At 56.7% G+C, this 19,344-nt stretch overlaps 1 protein-coding gene across 3 annotated transcripts in view; it reads right to left on the bottom strand.

Annotated features, from left to right (window-relative positions):
- Positions 1-19,344, bottom strand: part of LOC134928690 (uncharacterized) — a 534,742-nt gene that overhangs the window by 182,513 nt on the left and 332,885 nt on the right. For all 3 annotated transcript variants that reach the window (XM_063924692.1, XM_063924694.1, XM_063924693.1), the window contains exons 12-13: positions 3,074-3,148; positions 1,757-2,032 (exon numbers count right to left, since the gene is read on the bottom strand). In XM_063924692.1, the coding sequence (XP_063780762.1) occupies positions 1,757-2,032; positions 3,074-3,148 (351 nt within the window). The remainder of the gene's footprint in view (positions 1-1,756; positions 2,033-3,073; positions 3,149-19,344) is intronic.

Raw genomic sequence — 19,344 nt, 5'->3', positions numbered from 1 at the left:
CTGCTGCAGTACCATATTAGCGCTATCGCTGAGTGATGCCCCCTGCTGCAGTACCATATTAGTGCTATCGCTGAGTGACGCCCCCTGCTGCAGTACCATATTAGTGCTATCGCTGAGTGACGCCCCCTGCTGCAGTACCATATTAGTGCTATCGCTGAGTGACGTCCTCTGCTGCAGTACCATATTAGTGATATCGCTGATTGACGCCCCCTGCTGCAGTACCATATTAGCGCTATCGCTGAGTGATGCCCCCTGCTGCAGTACCATATTAGTGCTATCGCTGAGTGATGCCCCCTGCTGCAGTACCATATTAGCGCTATCGCTGCGTGACGCCCCCTGCTGCAGTACCATATTAGCGCTATCACTGAGTGACGCCCCCTGCTGCAGTACCATATTAGTGCTATCACTGAGTGACGCCCCCTGCTGCAGTACCATATTAGTGCTATCGCTGAGTGATGCCCCCTGCTGCAGTACCATATTAGCGCTATCGCTGCGTGACGCCCCCTGCTGCAGTACCATATTAGTGCTATCACTGAGTGACGCCCCCTGCTGCAGTACCATATAAGCGCTATCGCTGCGTGACGCCCCCTGCTGCAGTACCATATTAGTGCTATCACTGAGTGACGCCCCCTGCTGCAGTACCATATTAGTGCTATCGCTGAGTGACGCCCCCTGCTGCAGTACCATATTAGCGCTATCGCTGAGTGACGCCCCCTGCTGCAGTACCATATTAGTGATATCGCTGAGTGACGCCCCCTGCTGCAGTACCATATTAGCGCTATCGCTGAGTGATGCCCCCTGCTGCAGTACCATATTAGCGCTATCGCTGAGTGATGCCCCCTGCTGCAGTACCATATTAGCGCTATCGCTGAGTGATGCCCCCTGCTGCAGTACCATATTAGTGCTATCGCTGAGTGATGCCCCCTGCTGCAGTACCATATTAGTGCTATCGCTGAGTGATGCCCCCTGCTGCAGTACCATATTAGCGCTATCGCTGAGTGACGCCCCCTGCTGCAGTACCATATTAGTGCTATCGCTGAGTGACGCCCCCTGCTGCAGTACCATATTAGTGCTATCGCTGAGTGACGTCCTCTGCTGCAGTACCATATTAGTGATATCGCTGAGTGACGCCCCCTGCTGCAGTACCATATTAGCGCTATCGCTGAGTGATGCCCCCTGCTGCAGTACCATATTAGTGCTATTGCTGAGTGATGCCCCCTGCTGCAGTACCATATTAGTGCTATCGCTGAGTGACGCCCCCTGCTGCAGTACCATATTAGTGCTATCGCTGAGTGATGCCCCCTGCTGCAGTACCATATTAGTGATATCGCTGAGTGATGCCCCCTGCTGCAGTACCATATTAGCGCTATCGCTGAGTGATGCCCCCTGCTGCAGTACCATATTAGTGCTATCGCTGAGTGATGCCCCCTGCTGCAGTACCATATTAGTGCTATCGCTGAGTGATGCCCCCTGCTGCAGTACCATATTAGTGCTATCGCTGAGTGATGCCCCCTGCTGCAGTACCATATTAGTGCTATCACTGAGTGATGCCCCCTGCTGCAGTAACATATTAGTGCTATCACTGAGTGATGCCCCCTGCTGCAGTAACATATCAGTGCTATCGCTGAGTGACGCCCTCTGCTGCAGTACCATATTAGTGCTATCGCTGAGTGACGCCCTCTGCTGCAGTACCATATTAGCGCTATCGCTGAGTGATGCCCCCTGCTGCAGTACCATATTAGTGACAGCTCATTACCTCTCCTCAGCCGGCTTCGTATCTCTTGCAGACGATCTGGGTCCCGGTTATTAAAGTCCGTCCAGCGGTGCCGGAGTTGGCGAGGGGTGCGCAGACAGCCGGACAGCGGTTCCAGGTGGCGGGCGATCTGCAGCAGGATGGATTTGCGTTGTCTGATGGGAATTGCCCCGGCTCTAATAAGGTTATCGGGCAGGAAGTGATCCATGAGGGCCACAAAACACTGCAGCTCCGCCGGGGAGAAGTTGGGAGATCTCTTGGCTGATCTTCCTGAGTGATCTGTCAGAGAGGAGATTTCATCTGAGTAACTCCGGGCCTCATTCAGAGTTGTATGTAAAATGAGCGCAGTTATGAGACGGCTGCACATGTGTCGCCTTCGTACTAAGGGGGTCATTCTGAATTGATCGCTAGCTGCTTTCGTTAACTCTGCAGCGATGAGTGGGGGAAAAACGGCACTTCTGCGCATGCGGCGCAATGCGCACGCGCGTCGTACTATTGCAACAAACTATGTAGTTTTGCACAAGGTCTAGCGATGCATTTCAGTGGCACTGGTTGCCGCAGAGTGATTGACATGCAGAGGGCGTTTCTGGGTGTCAACTGACCGTTTTCAGGGAGTGTGCGGAAAAACGCAGGCGTGCCAGGAAAAATGCAGGTGTGGCTGGGAGAACGCAAGGCGTGTTTGTGACGTCAAAACAGGAACTGAACAGTCTGAGGTGATCGCAAGCGCTGAGTAGGTTTTGAGCTACTCTGAAACTGCACAAAAAAACTTTGTAGCCGCTCTGCGATCCTTTCGTTCGCGCTTCTGCTAAGCTAAGATACACTCCCAGTGGGAGGCGGCCTAGCGTTTGCACAGCTGCTAAAACTGCTAGCGAGCGATCAACTCGGAATGACCCCCTAAGCACCCGCCGGGGGACCTCAGTTTATCTGTAAAGTGAATAACAGCCAAGGAACGTTTAAGGGGCAATAACGGGGAGTTGTGATAAAAACGCAGGCGCACTGCGATCATTTCCAGGTGGTGTCATAGTCTACAGCTGTGACCCCACGTGCAGAACACATGGTGCCAGTGTCTCAGTTCCCATGGCCATTCTGCGTGACCTTAGGGTTACTGAGATGTTTGATTATGGAAGGATCTGCCACCGCCGCGGCGTTTGTACACAGATGCTTGGATTTGTAAAGCCGACGGTGGGTGCCTCAATCCATTTCCAGACGGTTACAGCAGCAGCATATTACGGGATCGCAGCTGTTAGCGTATATCTCTGAATCAGGCCTTCTACCGGCATATCACAGGAGAACCATTACTAGCTGCTATATACTCATCACCTGTCTGTAGCTCCAATTCATGGGGTCCTGACGTAAACAGATCATCATCAGTCTCACGCTTTACGTCACCGCCATCTGCGAACAGCGGGAGAGAGAGCATCAGGTAAGTGGCCACCAAGCACTTGGTGAAAAGAGTAGTTCTAATTTTTTATGAAAAACAAGTGATTGGTGAAGAAGAGCAGAAAATGCAGATTCCACCTTCAGCTGTATTACTGCACCGCGCCGATGTCTGCAGCCACTGGGGGTATTACTGCACCGCGCCAATGTCTGCAGCTACTGGGGGTATTACTGCACTGCGCTGATGTCTGCATTCACTGGGGGTATTACTGCACTGTGCCGATGTCTGCAGCCACTGGGGGTATTACTGCACTGTGCCGATGTCTGCAGCCACTGGGGGTATTACTGCACTGCGCCGATGTCTGCAGCTACTGGGGGTATTACTGCACCGTGCCGATGTCTGCAGCTACTGGGGGTATTACTGCACTGCGCTGATGTCTGCAGCCACTGGGGGTATTACTGCACTGCGCTGATGTCTGCAGCCACTGGGGGTATTACTGCACTGCACCGATATCTGCAGCCACTGGGGGAATTACTGCACTGTGCCGATATCTGCAGCCACTGGGGGAATTACTGCACCGCGCCAATGTCTGCAGCTACTGGGGGTATTACTGCACCGCGCCAAAGTCTGCAGCTACTGGGGGTATTACTGCACTGCGCTGATGTCTGCATTCACTGGGGGTATTACTGCACTGTGCCGATGTCTGCAGCCACTGGGGGTATTACTGCACTGTGCCGATGTCTGCAGCCACTGGGGGTATTACTGCACTGCGCCGATGTCTGCAGCTACTGGGGGTATTACTGCACCGTGCCGATGTCTGCAGCTACTGGGGGTATTACTGCACTGCGCTGATGTCTGCAGCCACTGGGGGTATTACTGCACTGCGCTGATGTCTGCAGCCACTGGGGGTATTACTGCACTGCACCGATATCTGCAGCCACTGGGGGAATTACTGCACTGTGCCGATATCTGCAGCCACTGGGGGAATTACTGCACCGCGCCAATGTCTGCAGCTACTGGGGGTATTACTGCACCGCGCCAAAGTCTGCAGCTACTGGGGGTATTACTGCACTGCGCTGATGTCTGCAGCCACTGGGGGTATTACTGCACCGTGCCGATGTCTGCAGCCACTGGGGGTATTACTGCACTGTGCCGATGTCTGCAGCCACTGGGGGTATTACTGCACCGTGCCGATGTCTGCAGCCACTGGGGGTATTACTGCACTGTGCCGATGTCTGCAGCCACTGGGGGTATTACTGCACTGTGCCGATGTCTGCAGCCACTGGGGGTATTACTGCACTGCGCCGATGTCTGCAGCTACTGGGGGTATTACTGCACCGTGCCGATGTCTGCAGCTACTGGGGGTATTACTGCACTGCGCTGATGTCTGCAGCCACTGGGGGTATTACTGCACTGCGCTGATGTCTGCAGCCACTGGGGGTATTACTGCACTGCGCCGATATCTGCAGCCACTGGGGGAATTACTGCACTGTGCCGATATCTGCAGCCACTGGGGGAATTACTGCACCGCGCCAATGTCTGCAGCTACTGGGGGTATTACTGCACCGCGCCAAAGTCTGCAGCTACTGGGGGTATTACTGCACTGCGCTGATGTCTGCAGCCACTGGGGGTATTACTGCACTGCGCCGATGTCTGCAGCCACTGGAGGAATTACTACACTGCGCCAATATCTGCAGCCACTGGGGGAATTACTGCACCGCGCCAATGTCTGCAGCTACTGGAGGAATTACTGCACTGAGCCGATATCTGCAGCCACTGGGGGTATTACTGCACCCCGCCAATGTCTGCAGCTACTGGGGGTATTACTGCACTGCGCTGATGTCTGCAGCCACTGGGGGTATTACTGCACTGCGCCGATGTCTGCAGGCACTGGAGGAATTACTACACTGCGCCAATGTCTGCAGCTACTGGAGGAATTACTGCACTGAGCCGATATCTGCAGCCACTGGGGGTATTACTGCACCCCGCCAATGTCTGCAGCTACTGGGGGTATTACTGCACTGTGCCGATATCTGCAGCCACTGGGGGAATTACTGCACCCCGCCAATGTCTGCAGCTACTGGAGGAATTACTGCACTGAGCCGATATCTGCAGCCACTGGGGGTATTACTGCACCCCGCCAATGTCTGCAGCTACTGGGGGTATTACTGCACTGTGCCGATGTCTGCAGCCACTGGGGGTATTACTGCACTGCGCCGATGTCTGCAGCCACTGGGGGTATTACTGCACCGCGCTGATGTCTGCAGCCACTGGGGGTATTACTGCAATGCGCCGATATCTGCAGCCACTGGGGGTATTACTGCACAGCGCCGATATCTCCAGCTACTGGGGGTATTACTGCACTGCGCCGATGTCTGCAGCCACTGGGGGTATTACTGCACCGCGTCGATGTCTGCATTCACTGGGGGTATTACTGCACCGCGCCGATGTCTGCTGCCACAGGGGGTATTACTGCACAGCGCCAATATCTGCAGCCACTGGGGGTATTACTGCACTGCGCCGATGTCTGCAGCCACTGGGGGTATTACTGCACGCGTCGATGTCTGCATTCACTGGGGGTATTACTGCACTGCGCTGATGTCTGCAGCCACTGGGGGTATTACTGCACCGCGCCGATGTCTGCAGCCACTGGGGGTATTACTGCACTGCGCCGATATCTGCAGCCACTGGGGGTATTACTGCACAACGCCGATATCTGCAGCCACTGGGGGTATTACTGCACTGCGCCGATGTCTGCAGCCACTGGGGGTATTACTACACCGCGTCGATGTCTGCATTCACTGGGGGTATTACTGCAATGCGCCGATATCTGCAGCCACTGGGGGATATTACTGCACCGCGCCGATGTCTGCAGCCACTGGGGGTATTACTGCACAGCGCCAATGTCTGCAGCCACTGGGGGAATTACTGCACCGCGCCGATGTTGGTAGCCACTGGAGGTATTATTGCACAGCGTCGATGTCTGCATTCACTGGGGGTATTACTGCACTGCGCCGCTGTCTGCAGCCACTGGGGGTATTACTGCACCGCGTCGATGTCTGCATTCACTGGGGGTATTACTGCACTGTGCCGATGTCTGCAGCCACTGGGGGTTTTACTGCACCACGCTGATGTCTGCAGCCACTGGGGTTAATACTGCACTGCGCTGATGTCTGCAGCCACTGGGGGTATTACTGCACCGCGCCGATGTCTGCAGCCACTGGGGGTATTACTACACCGCGTCGATGTCTGCATTCACTGGGGGTATTACTGCACTGCGCCTATGTCTGCAGCCACTGGGGGTATTACTGCACCGCGCTGATGTCTGCAGCCACTGGGGGTATTACTGCAATGCGCCGATATCTGCAGCCACTGGGGGTATTACTGCACAGCGCCGATATCTGCAGCTACTGGGGGTATTACTGCACTGTGCCGATGTCTGCAGCCACTGGGGGTGTTACTGCACCGCGTCGATGTCTGCATTCACTGGGGGTATTACTGCACCGCGCCGATGTCTGCAGCCACAGGGGGTATTACTGCACAGCGCCAATATCTGCAGCCACTGGGGGTATTACTGCACTGCGCCGATGTCTGCAGCCACTGAGGGTATTACTGCACGCGTCGATGTCTGCATTCACTGGGGGTATTATTGCACTGCGCTGATGTCTGCAGCCACTGGGGGTATTACTGCACCGCGCCGATGTCTGCAGCCACTGGGGGTATTACTGTACTGCGCCGATATCTGCAGCCACTGGGGGTATTACTGCACAGCGCCGATATCTGCAGCCACTGGGGGTATTACTGCACTGCGCCGATGTCTGCAGCCACTGGGGGTATTACTGCACCGCGTCGATGTCTGCATTCACTGGGGGTATTACTGCAATGCGCCGATATCTGCAGCCACTGGGGGTATTACTGCACCGCGCCGATGTCTGCAGCCACTGGGGGTATTACTGCACAGCGCCAATGTCTGCAGCCACTGGGGGAATTACTGCACCGCGCCGATGTTGGCAGCCACTGGGGGTATTACTGCACAGCGTCGATGTCTGCATTCACTGGGGGTATTACTGCACTGCGCCGCTGTCTGCAGCCACTGGGGGTATTACTGCACCGCGTCGATGTCTGCATTCACTGGGGGTATTACTGCACTGCGCCGATGTCTGCAGCCACTGGGGGTATTACTGCACCACGCTGATGTCTGCAGCCACTGGGGGTAATACTGCACTGCGCTGATGTCTGCAGCCACTGGGGGTATTACTGCACCGCGCCGATGTCTGCAGCCACTGGGGGTATTACTGCACTGCGCCTATGTCTGCAGCCACTGGCGGTATTACTGCACTGTGCTGATGTCTGCAGCCACTGGGGGTATTACTTCAACGCGCTGATGTCTGCAGCCACTGGGGGTATTACTGCACAGCGCTGATGTCTGCAGCCACTGGGGGTATTACTGCACCGCGTTGATGTCTGCATTCACTGGGGGTATTACTGCACTGTGCCGATGTCTGCAGCCACTGGGGGTATTACTGCACTGCGCCGATGTCTGCAGCCACTGGGGGTATTACTGCACCGCGCCGATATCTGCAGCCACTGGGGGTATTTCTGCACTGCGACGATGTCTGCAGCCACTGGGGGTATTACTGCACTGCGCCGATATCTGCCGCTACTAGGGGTATTACTGCACAGCGCCAATGTCTGCAGCTACTGGGGGTATTACTGCACCGCGCCGATGTCTGCAGCCACTGGGGGTATTACTGCACCGCGCCGATGTCTGCAGCCACTGGGGGTATTACTGCACTGCGCCGATGTCTGCATTCACTGGGGGTATTAATGCACTGTGCCGATGTCTGCAGCCACTGGGGGTATTACTGCACTGCGCCGATGTCTGCAGCCACTGGGGGTATTACTGCACCGCGTCGATATCTGCAGCCACTGGGGGTATTACTGCACTGCGCCGATGTCTGCAGCCACTGGGGGTATTACTGCACTGCGCCGATATCTGCAGCTACTGGGGGTATTACTGCACAGCGCCAATGTCTGCAGCTACTGGGGGTATTACTGCACCGCGCCGATGTCTGCAGCCACTGGGGGTATTACTGCACCGCGCCGATGTCTGCAGCCACTGGGGGTATTACTGCACTGCGCCGATGTCTGCAGCCACTGGGGGTATTACTGCACCGCGTCGATGTCTGCATTCACTGGGGGTATTACTGCAATGCGCCGATGTCTGCAGCCACTGGGGGTATTACTGCACCGCGCCGATGTCTGCAGCCACTGGGGGTATTACTGCACAGCGCCGATGTCTGCAGCCACTGGGGGAATTACTGCACCGCGCCGAAGCCGGCAGTCACTGGGGGTATTACTGCACCGCGTCGATGTCTGCATTCACTGGGGGTATTACTGCACTGCGCCGATGTCTGCAGACACTGGGGGTATTACTGCACCGCGTCGATGTCTGCATTCACTGAGGGTATTACTGCACTGTGCCGATGTCTGCAGCCACTGGGGGTATTACTGCACCGCGCTGATGTCTGCAGCCACTGGGGGTATTACTGCACTGTGCTGATGTCTGCAGCCACTGGGGGTATTACTGCACTGCACCGATGTCTGCAGCCACTGGTGGTATTACTACACTGCGCCTATGTCTGCAGCCACTGGGGGTATTACTGCACCGTGCCGATGTCTGCAGACACAGGGGGTATTACTTCAACGCGCTGATGTCTGCAGCCACTGGGGGTATTACTGCACAGCACTGATGTCTGCAGCCACTGGGGGTATTACTGCACTGCGTTGATGTCTGTATTCACTGGGGGTATTACTGCACTGTGCCGATGTCTGCAGCCACTGGGGGTATTACTGCACCGCGCCGATGTCTGCATTCATTGGGGTATTACTGCACTGCGCCGATGTCTCCAGCCACTGGGGGTATTACTGCACTGTGCCGATGTCTGCAGCCACTGGGGGTATTACTGCACTGCGCCGATGTCTGCAGCTACTGGAGGAATTACTGCACCGCGCCGATATCTGCAGCCACTGGGGGTATTACTGCACTGCGCCGATGTCTGCAGCCACTGGGGGTATTACTGCACCGCGTCGATGTCTGCATTCACTGGGGGTATTACTGCACTGCGCCGATGTCTGCAGCCACTGGGGATATTACTGCACCGCGCTGATGTCTGCAGCCACTGGGGGTATTACTGCAATGCGCCGATATCTGCAGCCACTGGTGGTATTACTGCACAGCGCCGATATCTGCAGCTACTGGGGGTATTACTGCACTGCGCCGATGTCTGCAGCCACTGGGGGTATTACTGCACCGCGTCGATGTCTGCATTCACTGGGGGTATTAATGCACTGTGCCGATGTCTGCAGCCACTGGGGGTATTACTGCACCGCGCCGATGTCTGCAACCACTGGGGGTATTACTGCACAGCGCCGATATCTGCAGCCACGGGGGTATTACTGCACTGCGCCGATGTCTGCAGCCACTTGGGGTATTACTGCACGCGTCGATGTCTGCATTCACTGGGGGTATTACTGCACTGATGTCTGCAGCCACTGGGGGTATTACTGCACTGCGCCGATGTCTGCAGCCACTGGGGGTATTACTGCACTGCGCCGATATCTGCAGCCACTGGGGGTATTACTGCACAGCGCCAATGTCTGCAGCTACAGGGGTTATTACTGCACCGCGCCGATGTCTGCATTCATTGGGGGTATTACTGCACTGCGCTGATGTCTCCAGCCACTGGGGGTATTACTGCACTGCGCCGATGTCTGCAGCCACTGGGGGTATTACTGCAATGCGCCGATGTCTGCAGCCACTGGGGGAATTACTGCACCGCGCCGATGTCGGCAGCCACTGGGGGTATTACTGCACCGCGTCGATGTCTGCATTCACTGGGGGTATTACTGCAATGCGCCGATATCTGCAGCCACTGGGGGTATTACTGCACCGCGCCGATGTCTGCAGCCACTGGGGGTATTACTGCACAGCGCCAATGTCTGCAGCCACTGGGGGAATTACTGCACCGCGCCGATGTTGGCAGCCACTGGGGGTATTACTGCACAGCGTCGATGTCTGCATTCACTGGGGGTATTACTGCACTGCGCCGCTGTCTGCAGCCACTGGGGGTATTACTGCACCGCGTCGATGTCTGCATTCACTGGGGGTATTACTGCACTGCGCCGATGTCTGCAGACACTGGGGGTATTACTGCACCACGCTGATGTCTGCAGCCACTGGGGGTAATACTGCACTGCGCTGATGTCTGCAGCCACTGGGGGTATTACTGCACCGCGCCGATGTCTGCAGCCACTGGGGGTATTACTGCACTGCGCCTATGTCTGCAGCCACTGGCGGTATTACTGCACTGTGCTGATGTCTGCAGCCACTGGGGGTATTACTTCAACGCGCTGATGTCTGCAGCCACTGGGGGTATTACTGCACAGCGCTGATGTCTGCAGCCACTGGGGGTAATACTGCACCGCGTTGATGTCTGCATTCACTGGGGGTATTACTGCACTGTGCCGATGTCTGCAGCCACTGGGGGTATTACTGCACTGCGCCGATGTCTGCAGCCACTGGGGGTATTACTGCACCGCGCCGATATCTGCAGCCACTGGGGGTATTTCTGCACTGCGCCGATGTCTGCAGCCACTGGGGGTATTACTGCACTGCGCCGATATCTGCAGCTACTAGGGGTATTACTGCACAGCGCCAATGTCTGCAGCTACTGGGGGTATTACTGCACCGCGCCGATGTCTGCAGCCACTGGGGGTATTACTGCACCGCGCCGATGTCTGCAGCCACTGGGGGTATTACTGCACTGCGCCGATGTCTGCATTCACTGGGGGTATTAATGCACTGTGCCGATGTCTGCAGCCACTGGGGGTATTACTGCACTGCGCCGATGTCTGCAGCCACTGGGGGTATTACTGCACCGCGTCGATATCTGCAGCCACTGGGGGTATTACTGCACTGCGCCGATGTCTGCAGCCACTGGGGGTATTACTGCACTGCGCCGATATCTGCAGCTACTGGGGGTATTACTGCACAGCGCCAATGTCTGCAGCTACTGGGGGTATTACTGCACCGCGCCGATGTCTGCAGCCACTGGGGGTATTACTGCACCGCGCCGATGTCTGCAGCCACTGGGGGTATTACTGCACTGCGCCGATGTCTGCAGCCACTGGGGGTATTACTGCACCGCGTCGATGTCTGCATTCACTGGGGGTATTACTGCAATGCGCCGATGTCTGCAGCCACTGGGGGTATTACTGCACCGCGCCGATGTCTGCAGCCACTGGGGGTATTACTGCACAGCGCCGATGTCTGCAGCCACTGGGGGAATTACTGCACCGCGCCGAAGTCGGCAGTCACTGGGGGTATTACTGCACCGCGTCGATGTCTGCATTCACTGGGGGTATTACTGCACTGCGCCGATGTCTGCAGACACTGGGGGTATTACTGCACCGCGTCGATGTCTGCATTCACTGAGGGTATTACTGCACTGTGCCGATGTCTGCAGCCACTGGGGGTATTACTGCACCGCGCTGATGTCTGCAGCCACTGGGGGTATTACTGCACTGTGCTGATGTCTGCAGCCACTGGGGGTATTACTGCACTGCACCGATGTCTGCAGCCACTGGTGGTATTACTACACTGCGCCTATGTCTGCAGCCACTGGGGGTATTACTGCACCGTGCCGATGTCTGCAGACACAGGGGGTATTACTTCAACGCGCTGATGTCTGCAGCCACTGGGGGTATTACTGCACAGCACTGATGTCTGCAGCCACTGGGGGTATTACTGCACTGCGTTGATGTCTGTATTCACTGGGGGTATTACTGCACTGTGCCGATGTCTGCAGCCACTGGGGGTATTACTGCACCGCGCCGATGTCTGCATTCATTGGGGTATTACTGCACTGCGCCGATGTCTCCAGCCACTGGGGGTATTACTGCACTGTGCCGATGTCTGCAGCCACTGGGGGTATTACTGCACTGCGCCGATGTCTGCAGCTACTGGAGGAATTACTGCACCGCGCCGATATCTGCAGCCACTGGGGGTATTACTGCACTGCGCCGATGTCTGCAGCCACTGGGGGTATTACTGCACCGCGTCGATGTCTGCATTCACTGGGGGTATTACTGCACTGCGCCGTTGTCTGCAGCCACTGGGGATATTACTGCACCGCGCTGATGTCTGCAGCCACTGGGGGTATTACTGCAATGCGCCGATATCTGCAGCCACTGGTGGTATTACTGCACAGCGCCGATATCTGCAGCTACTGGGGGTATTACTGCACTGCGCCGATGTCTGCAGCCACTGGGGGTATTACTGCACCGCGTCGATGTCTGCATTCACTGGGGGTATTAATGCACTGTGCCGATGTCTGCAGCCACTGGGGGTATTACTGCACCGCGCCGATGTCTGCAGCCACTGGGGGTATTACTGCACAGCGCCGATATCTGCAGCCACGGGGGTATTACTGCACTGCGCCGATGTCTGCAGCCACTTGGGGTATTACTGCACGCGTCGATGTCTGCATTCACTGGGGGTATTACTGCACTGATGTCTGCAGCCACTGGGGGTATTACTGCACTGCGCCGATGTCTGCAGCCACTGGGGGTATTACTGCACTGCGCCGATATCTGCAGCCACTGGGGGTATTACTGCACAGCGCCAATGTCTGCAGCTACAGGGGTTATTACTGCACCGCGCCGATGTCTGCATTCATTGGGGGTATTACTGCACTGCGCTGATGTCTCCAGCCACTGGGGGTATTACTGCACTGCGCCGATGTCTGCAGCCACTGGGGGTATTACTGCAATGCGCCGATGTCTGCAGCCACTGGGGGAATTACTGCACCGCGCCGATGTCGGCAGCCACTGGGGGTATTACTGCACCGCGTCGATGTCTGCATTCATTGGGGGTATTACTGCACTGCGCCGATGTCTGCAGCCACTGGGGGTATTACTGCACCGCGTCGATGTCTGCATTCACTGGGGGTATTACTGCAATGTGCCGATGTCTGCAGCCACTGGGGGTATTACTGCACCGCGCCGATGTCTGCAGCCACTGGGGGTATTACTGCACAGCGCCGATGTCTGCAGCCACTGGGAGAATTACTGCACCGCGCCAATGTCGGCAGCCACTGGGGGTATTACTGCACCGCGTCGATGTCTGCATTCACTGGGGGTATTACTGCACTGCGCCTATGTCTGCAGCCACTGGCGGTATTACTGCACCGTGCTGATGTCTGCAGCCACTGGGGGTATTACTTCAACGCGCTGATGTCTGCAGCCACTGGGGGTATTACTGCACAGCGCTGATGTCTGCAGCCACTGGGGGTATTACTGCACCGCGTTGATGTCTGCATTCACTGGGGGTATTACTGCACTGTGCCGATGTCTGCAGCCACTGGGGGTATTACTGCACTGCGCCGATGTCTGCAGCCACTGGAGGAATTACTGCACCGCGCCGATATCTGCAGCCACTGGGGGTATTACTGCACTGCGCCGATGTCTGCAGCCACAGGGGGTATTACTGCACTGCGTTGATGTCTGCATTCACTGGGGGTATTACTGCACTGCGCCGTTGTCTGCAGCCACTGGGGGTATTACTGCACCACGCTGATGTCTGCAGCCACTGGGGGTATTACTGCACCGCGCCGATGTCTGCAGCCACTGGGGGTATTACTGCACTGCGCCGATGTCTGCAGCCACAGGGGGTATTACTGCACCGTGTCGATGTCTGCATTCACTGGGGGTATTACTGCAATGCGCCGATGTCTGCAGCCACTGGGGGTATTACTGCACCGCGCTGATGTCTGCAGCCACTGGGGGTATTACTGCACTGCGCTGATGTCTGCAGCCACTGGGGGTATTACTGCACTGCACCGATGTCTGCAGCCACTGGTGGTATTACTACACTGCGCCAATGTCTGCAACCACTGGGGGTATTACTGCACCGTGCCGATGTCTGCAGACACAGGAAGTATTACTTCAACGCGCTGATGTCTGCAGCCACTGGGGGTATTACTGCACAGCACTGATGTCTGCAGCCACTGGGGGTATTACTGCACTGCGTTGATGTCTGTATTCACTGGGGGTATTACTGCACTGTGCCGATGTCTGCAGCCACTGGGGGTATTACTGCACCGCGCCGATGTCTGCATTCATTGGGGTATTACTGCACTGCGCCGATGTCTCCAGCCACTGGGGGTATTACTGCACTGTGCCGATGTCTGCAGCCACTGGGGGTATTACTGCACTGCGCCGATGTCTGCAGCCACTGGAGGAATTACTGCACCGCGCCGATATCTGCAGCCACTGGGGGTATTACTGCACTGCGCCGATGTCTGCAGCCACTGGGGGTATTACTGCACCGCGTCGATGTCTGCATTCACTGGGGGTATTACTGCACTGCGCCGATGTCTGCAGCCACTGGGGATATTACTGCACCGCGCTGATGTCTGCAGCCACTGGGGGTATTACTGCAATGCGCCGATATCTGCAGCCACTGGGGGTATTACTGCACAGCGCCGATATCTGCAGCTACTGGGGGTATTACTGCACTGCGCCGATGTCTGCAGCCACTGGGGGTATTACTGCACCGCGTCGATGTCTGCATTCACTGGGGGTATTAATGCACTGTGCCGATGTCTGCAGCCACTGGGGGTATTACTGCACCGCGCTGATGTCTGCAGCCACTGGGGGTATTACTGCACAGCGCCGATATCTGCAGCCACGGGGGTATTACTGCACTGCGCCGATGTCTGCAGCCACTGGGGGTATTACTGCACGCGTCGATGTCTGCATTCACTGGGGGTATTACTGCACTGCGCTGATGTCTGCAGCCACTGGGGGTATTACTGCACTGCGCCGATGTCTGCAGCCACTGGGGGTATTACTGCACAGCGCCGATGTCTGCAGCCACTGGGGGAATTACTGCACTGCGCCGATGTCGGCAGCCACTGGGGGTATTACTGCACCGCATCGATGTCTGCATTCATTGGGGGTATTACTGCACTGCGCCGATGTCTGCAGCCACTGGGGGTATTACTGCACCGCGTCGATGTCTGCATACACTGGGGGTATTACTGCAATGTGCCGATGTCTGCAGCCACTGGGGGTATTACTGCACCGCGCCGATGTCTGCAGCCACTGGGGGTATTACTGCACAGCGCCGATGTCTGCAGCCACTGGGGGAATTACTGCACCGCGCCGATGTCGGCAGCCACTGGGGGTAATACTGCACCGCGTCGATGTCTGCATTCACTGGGGGTATTACTGCACTGCGCCGATGTCTGCAGCCACTGGGGGTATTACTGCACCGCGTCGATGTCTGCATTCACTGGGGGTATTACTGCACTGCGCCGATGTCTGCAGCCACTGGGGGTATTACTGCACCACGCTGATGTCTGCAGCCACTGGGGGTATTACTGCACTGCGCTGATGTCTGCAGCCACTGGGGGAATTACTGCACCGCGCCGATGTCGGCAGCCACTGGGGGTAATACTGCACCGCGTCGATGTCTGCATTCACTGGGGGTATTACTGCACTGCGCCGATGTCTGCAGCCACTGGGGGTATTACTGCACCGCGTCGATGTCTGCATTCACTGGGGGTATTACTGCACTGCGCCGATGTCTGCAGCCACTGGGGGTATTACTGCACAGCACTGATGTCTGCAGCCACTGGTGGTATTACTGCACCGCGTTGATGTCTGCATTCACTGGGGGTATTACTGCACTGTGCCGATATCTGCAGACACTGGGGGTATTACTGCACCGCATCGATGTCTGCATTCACTGAGGGTATTACTGCACTGTGCCGATGTCTGCAGCCACTGGGGGTATTACTGCACCGCGCTGATGTCTGCAGCCACTGGGGGTATTACTGCACTGCGCTGATGTCTGCAGCCACTGGGGGTATTACTGCACTGCACCGATGTCTGCAGCCACTGGTGGTATTACTACACTGCGCCAATGTCTGCAACCACTGGGGGTATTACTGCACCGTGCCGATGTCTGCAGACACAGGAAGTATTACTTCAACGCGCTGATGTCTGCAGCCACTGGGGGTATTACTGCACAGCACTGATGTCTGCAGCCACTGGGGGTATTACTGCACTGCGTTGATGTCTGTATTCACTGGGGGTATTACTGCACTGTGCCGATGTCTGCAGCCACTGGGGGTATTACTGCACCGCGCCGATGTCTGCATTCATTGGGGTATTACTGCACTGCGCCGATGTCTCCAGCCACTGGGGGTATTACTGCACTGTGCCGATGTCTGCAGCCACTGGGGGTATTACTGCACTGCGCCGATGTCTGCAGCCACTGGAGGAATTACTGCACCGCGCCGATATCTGCAGCCACTGGGGGTATTACTGCACTGCGCCGATGTCTGCAGCCACTGGGGGTATTACTGCACCGCGTCGATGTCTGCATTCACTGGGGGTATTACTGCACTGCGCCGATGTCTGCAGCCACTGGGGATATTACTGCACCGCGCTGATGTCTGCAGCCACTGGGGGTATTACTGCAATGCGCCGATATCTGCAGCCACTGGGGGTATTACTGCACAGCGCCGATGTCTGCAGCCACTGGGGGAATTACTGCACTGCGCCGATGTCGGCAGCCACTGGGGGTATTACTGCACCGCATCGATGTCTGCATTCATTGGGGGTATTACTGCACTGCGCCGATGTCTGCAGCCACTGGGGGTATTACTGCACCGCGTCGATGTCTGCATACACTGGGGGTATTACTGCAATGTGCCGATGTCTGCAGCCACTGGGGGTATTACTGCACCGCGCCGATGTCTGCAGCCACTGGGGGTATTACTGCACAGCGCCGATGTCTGCAGCCACTGGGGGAATTACTGCACCGCGCCGATATCGGCAGCCACTGGGGTAATACTGCACCGCGTCGATGTCTGCATTCACTGGGGGTATTACTGCACTGCGCCGATGTCTGCAGCCACTGGGGGTATTACTGCACCGCGTCGATGTCTGCATTCACTGGGGGTATTACTGCACTGCGCCGATGTCTACAGCCACTGGGGGTATTACTGCACAGCACTGATGTCTGCAGCCACTGGTGGTATTACTGCACCGCGTTGATGTCTGCATTCACTGGGGGTATTACTGCACTGTGCCGATGTCTGCAGCCACTGGGGGTATTACTGCACCGCGCCGATGTCTGCATTCGTTGGGGGTATTACTGCACTGCGCCGATGTCTCTAGCCACTGGGAGTATTACTGCACTGTGCCGATGTCTGCAGCCACTGGGGGTATTACTGCACTGCGCCGATGTCTGCAGCCACTGGAGGAATTACTGCACCGCGCCGATATCTGCAGCCACTGGGGGTATTACTGCACTGCGCCGATGTCTGCAGCCACTGGGGGTATTACTGCATCGCGTCGATGTCTGCAGCCACTGGGGGTATTACTGCACCGCGTCGATGTCTGCATTCACTGGGGGTATTACTGCACAGCGCCGATATCTGCAGCTACTGGGGGTATTACTGCACTGCGCCGATGTCTGCAGCCACTGGGGGTATTACTGCACCGCGTCGATGTCTGCAATCACTGGGGGTATTAATGCACTGTGCCGATGTCTGCAGCCACTGGGGGTATTACTGCACCGCGCCGATGTCTGCAGCCACTGGGGGTATTACTGCACAGCGCCGATATCTACAGCCACAGGGGGTATTACTGCACTGCGCCGATGTCTGCAGCCACTGGGGATATTACTGCACCGCGCTGATGTCTGCAGCCACTGGGGGTATTACTGCAATGCGCCGATATCTGCAGCCACTGGGGGTATTACTGCACAGCGCCGATATCTGCAGCTACTGGGGGTATTACTGCACTGCGCCGATGTCTGCAGCCACTGGGGGTATTACTGCACCGCGTCGATGTCTGCATTCACTGGGGGTATTAATGCACTGTGCCGATGTCTGCAGCCACTGGGGGTATTACTGCACCGCGCCGATGTCTGCAGCCACTGGGGGTATTACTGCACAGCACCGATATCTGCAGCCACGGGGGTATTACTGCACTGCGCCGATGTCTGCAGCCACTGGGGGTATTACTGCACGCGTCGATGTCTGCATTCACTGGGGGTATTACTGCACTGCGCTGATGTCTGCAGCCACTGGGGGTATTACTGCACTGCGCCGATGTCTGCAGCCACTGGGGGTATTACTGCAATGCGCCGATATCTGCAGCCACTGGGGGTATTACTGCACAGCGCCGATATCTGCAGCTACTGGGGGTATTACTGCACTGCGCCGATGTCGGCAGCCACTGGGGGTAATACTGCACCGCGTCGATGTCTGCATTCACTGGGGGTATTACTGCACTGCGCCGATGTCTGCAGCCACTGGGGGTATTACTGCACCGCGTCGATGTCTGCATTCACTGGGGGTATTACTGCACTGCGCCGATGTCTGCAGCCACTGGGGGTATTACTGCACAGCACTGATGTCTGCAGCCACTGGTGGTATTACTGCACCGCGTTGATGTCTGCATTCACTGGGGGTATTACTGCACTGTGCCGATGTCTGCAGCCACTGGGGGTATTACTGCACCGCGCCGATGTCTGCATTCATTGGGGGTATTACTGCACTGCGCCGATGTCTCTAGCCACTGGGAGTATTACTGCACTGTGCCGATGTCTGCAGCCACTGGGGGTATTACTGCACTGCGCCGATGTCTGCAGCCACTGGAGGAATTACTGCACCGCGCCGATATCTGCAGCCACTGGGGGTATTACTGCACTGCGCCGATGTCTGCAGCCACTGGGGGTATTACTGCACCGCGTCGATGTCTGCAGCCACTGGGGGTATTACTGCACCGCGTCGATGTCTGCATTCACTGGGGGTATTACTGCACAGCGCCGATATCTGCAGCTACTGGGGGTATTACTGCACTGCGCCGATGTCTGCAGCCACTGGGGGTATTACTGCACCGCGTCGATGTCTGCAATCACTGGGGGTATTAATGCACTGTGCCGATGTCTGCAGCCACTGGGGGTATTACTGCACCGCGCCGATGTCTGCAGCCACTGGGGGTATTACTGCACAGCGCCGATATCTACAGCCACAGGGGGTATTACTGCACTGCGCCGATGTCTGCAGCCACTGGGGGTATTACTGCACACGTCGATGTCTGCATTCACTGGGGGTATTACTGCACTGCG

This window comes from Pseudophryne corroboree, chromosome 5, assembly GCF_028390025.1.
Source record: "Pseudophryne corroboree isolate aPseCor3 chromosome 5, aPseCor3.hap2, whole genome shotgun sequence".
Taxonomy (NCBI): Eukaryota; Metazoa; Chordata; class Amphibia; order Anura; family Myobatrachidae; genus Pseudophryne; species Pseudophryne corroboree.
The sequence above is the reverse complement of the archived record's forward strand: the minus strand, read 5'-3'. Positions and strand labels throughout refer to the sequence as shown.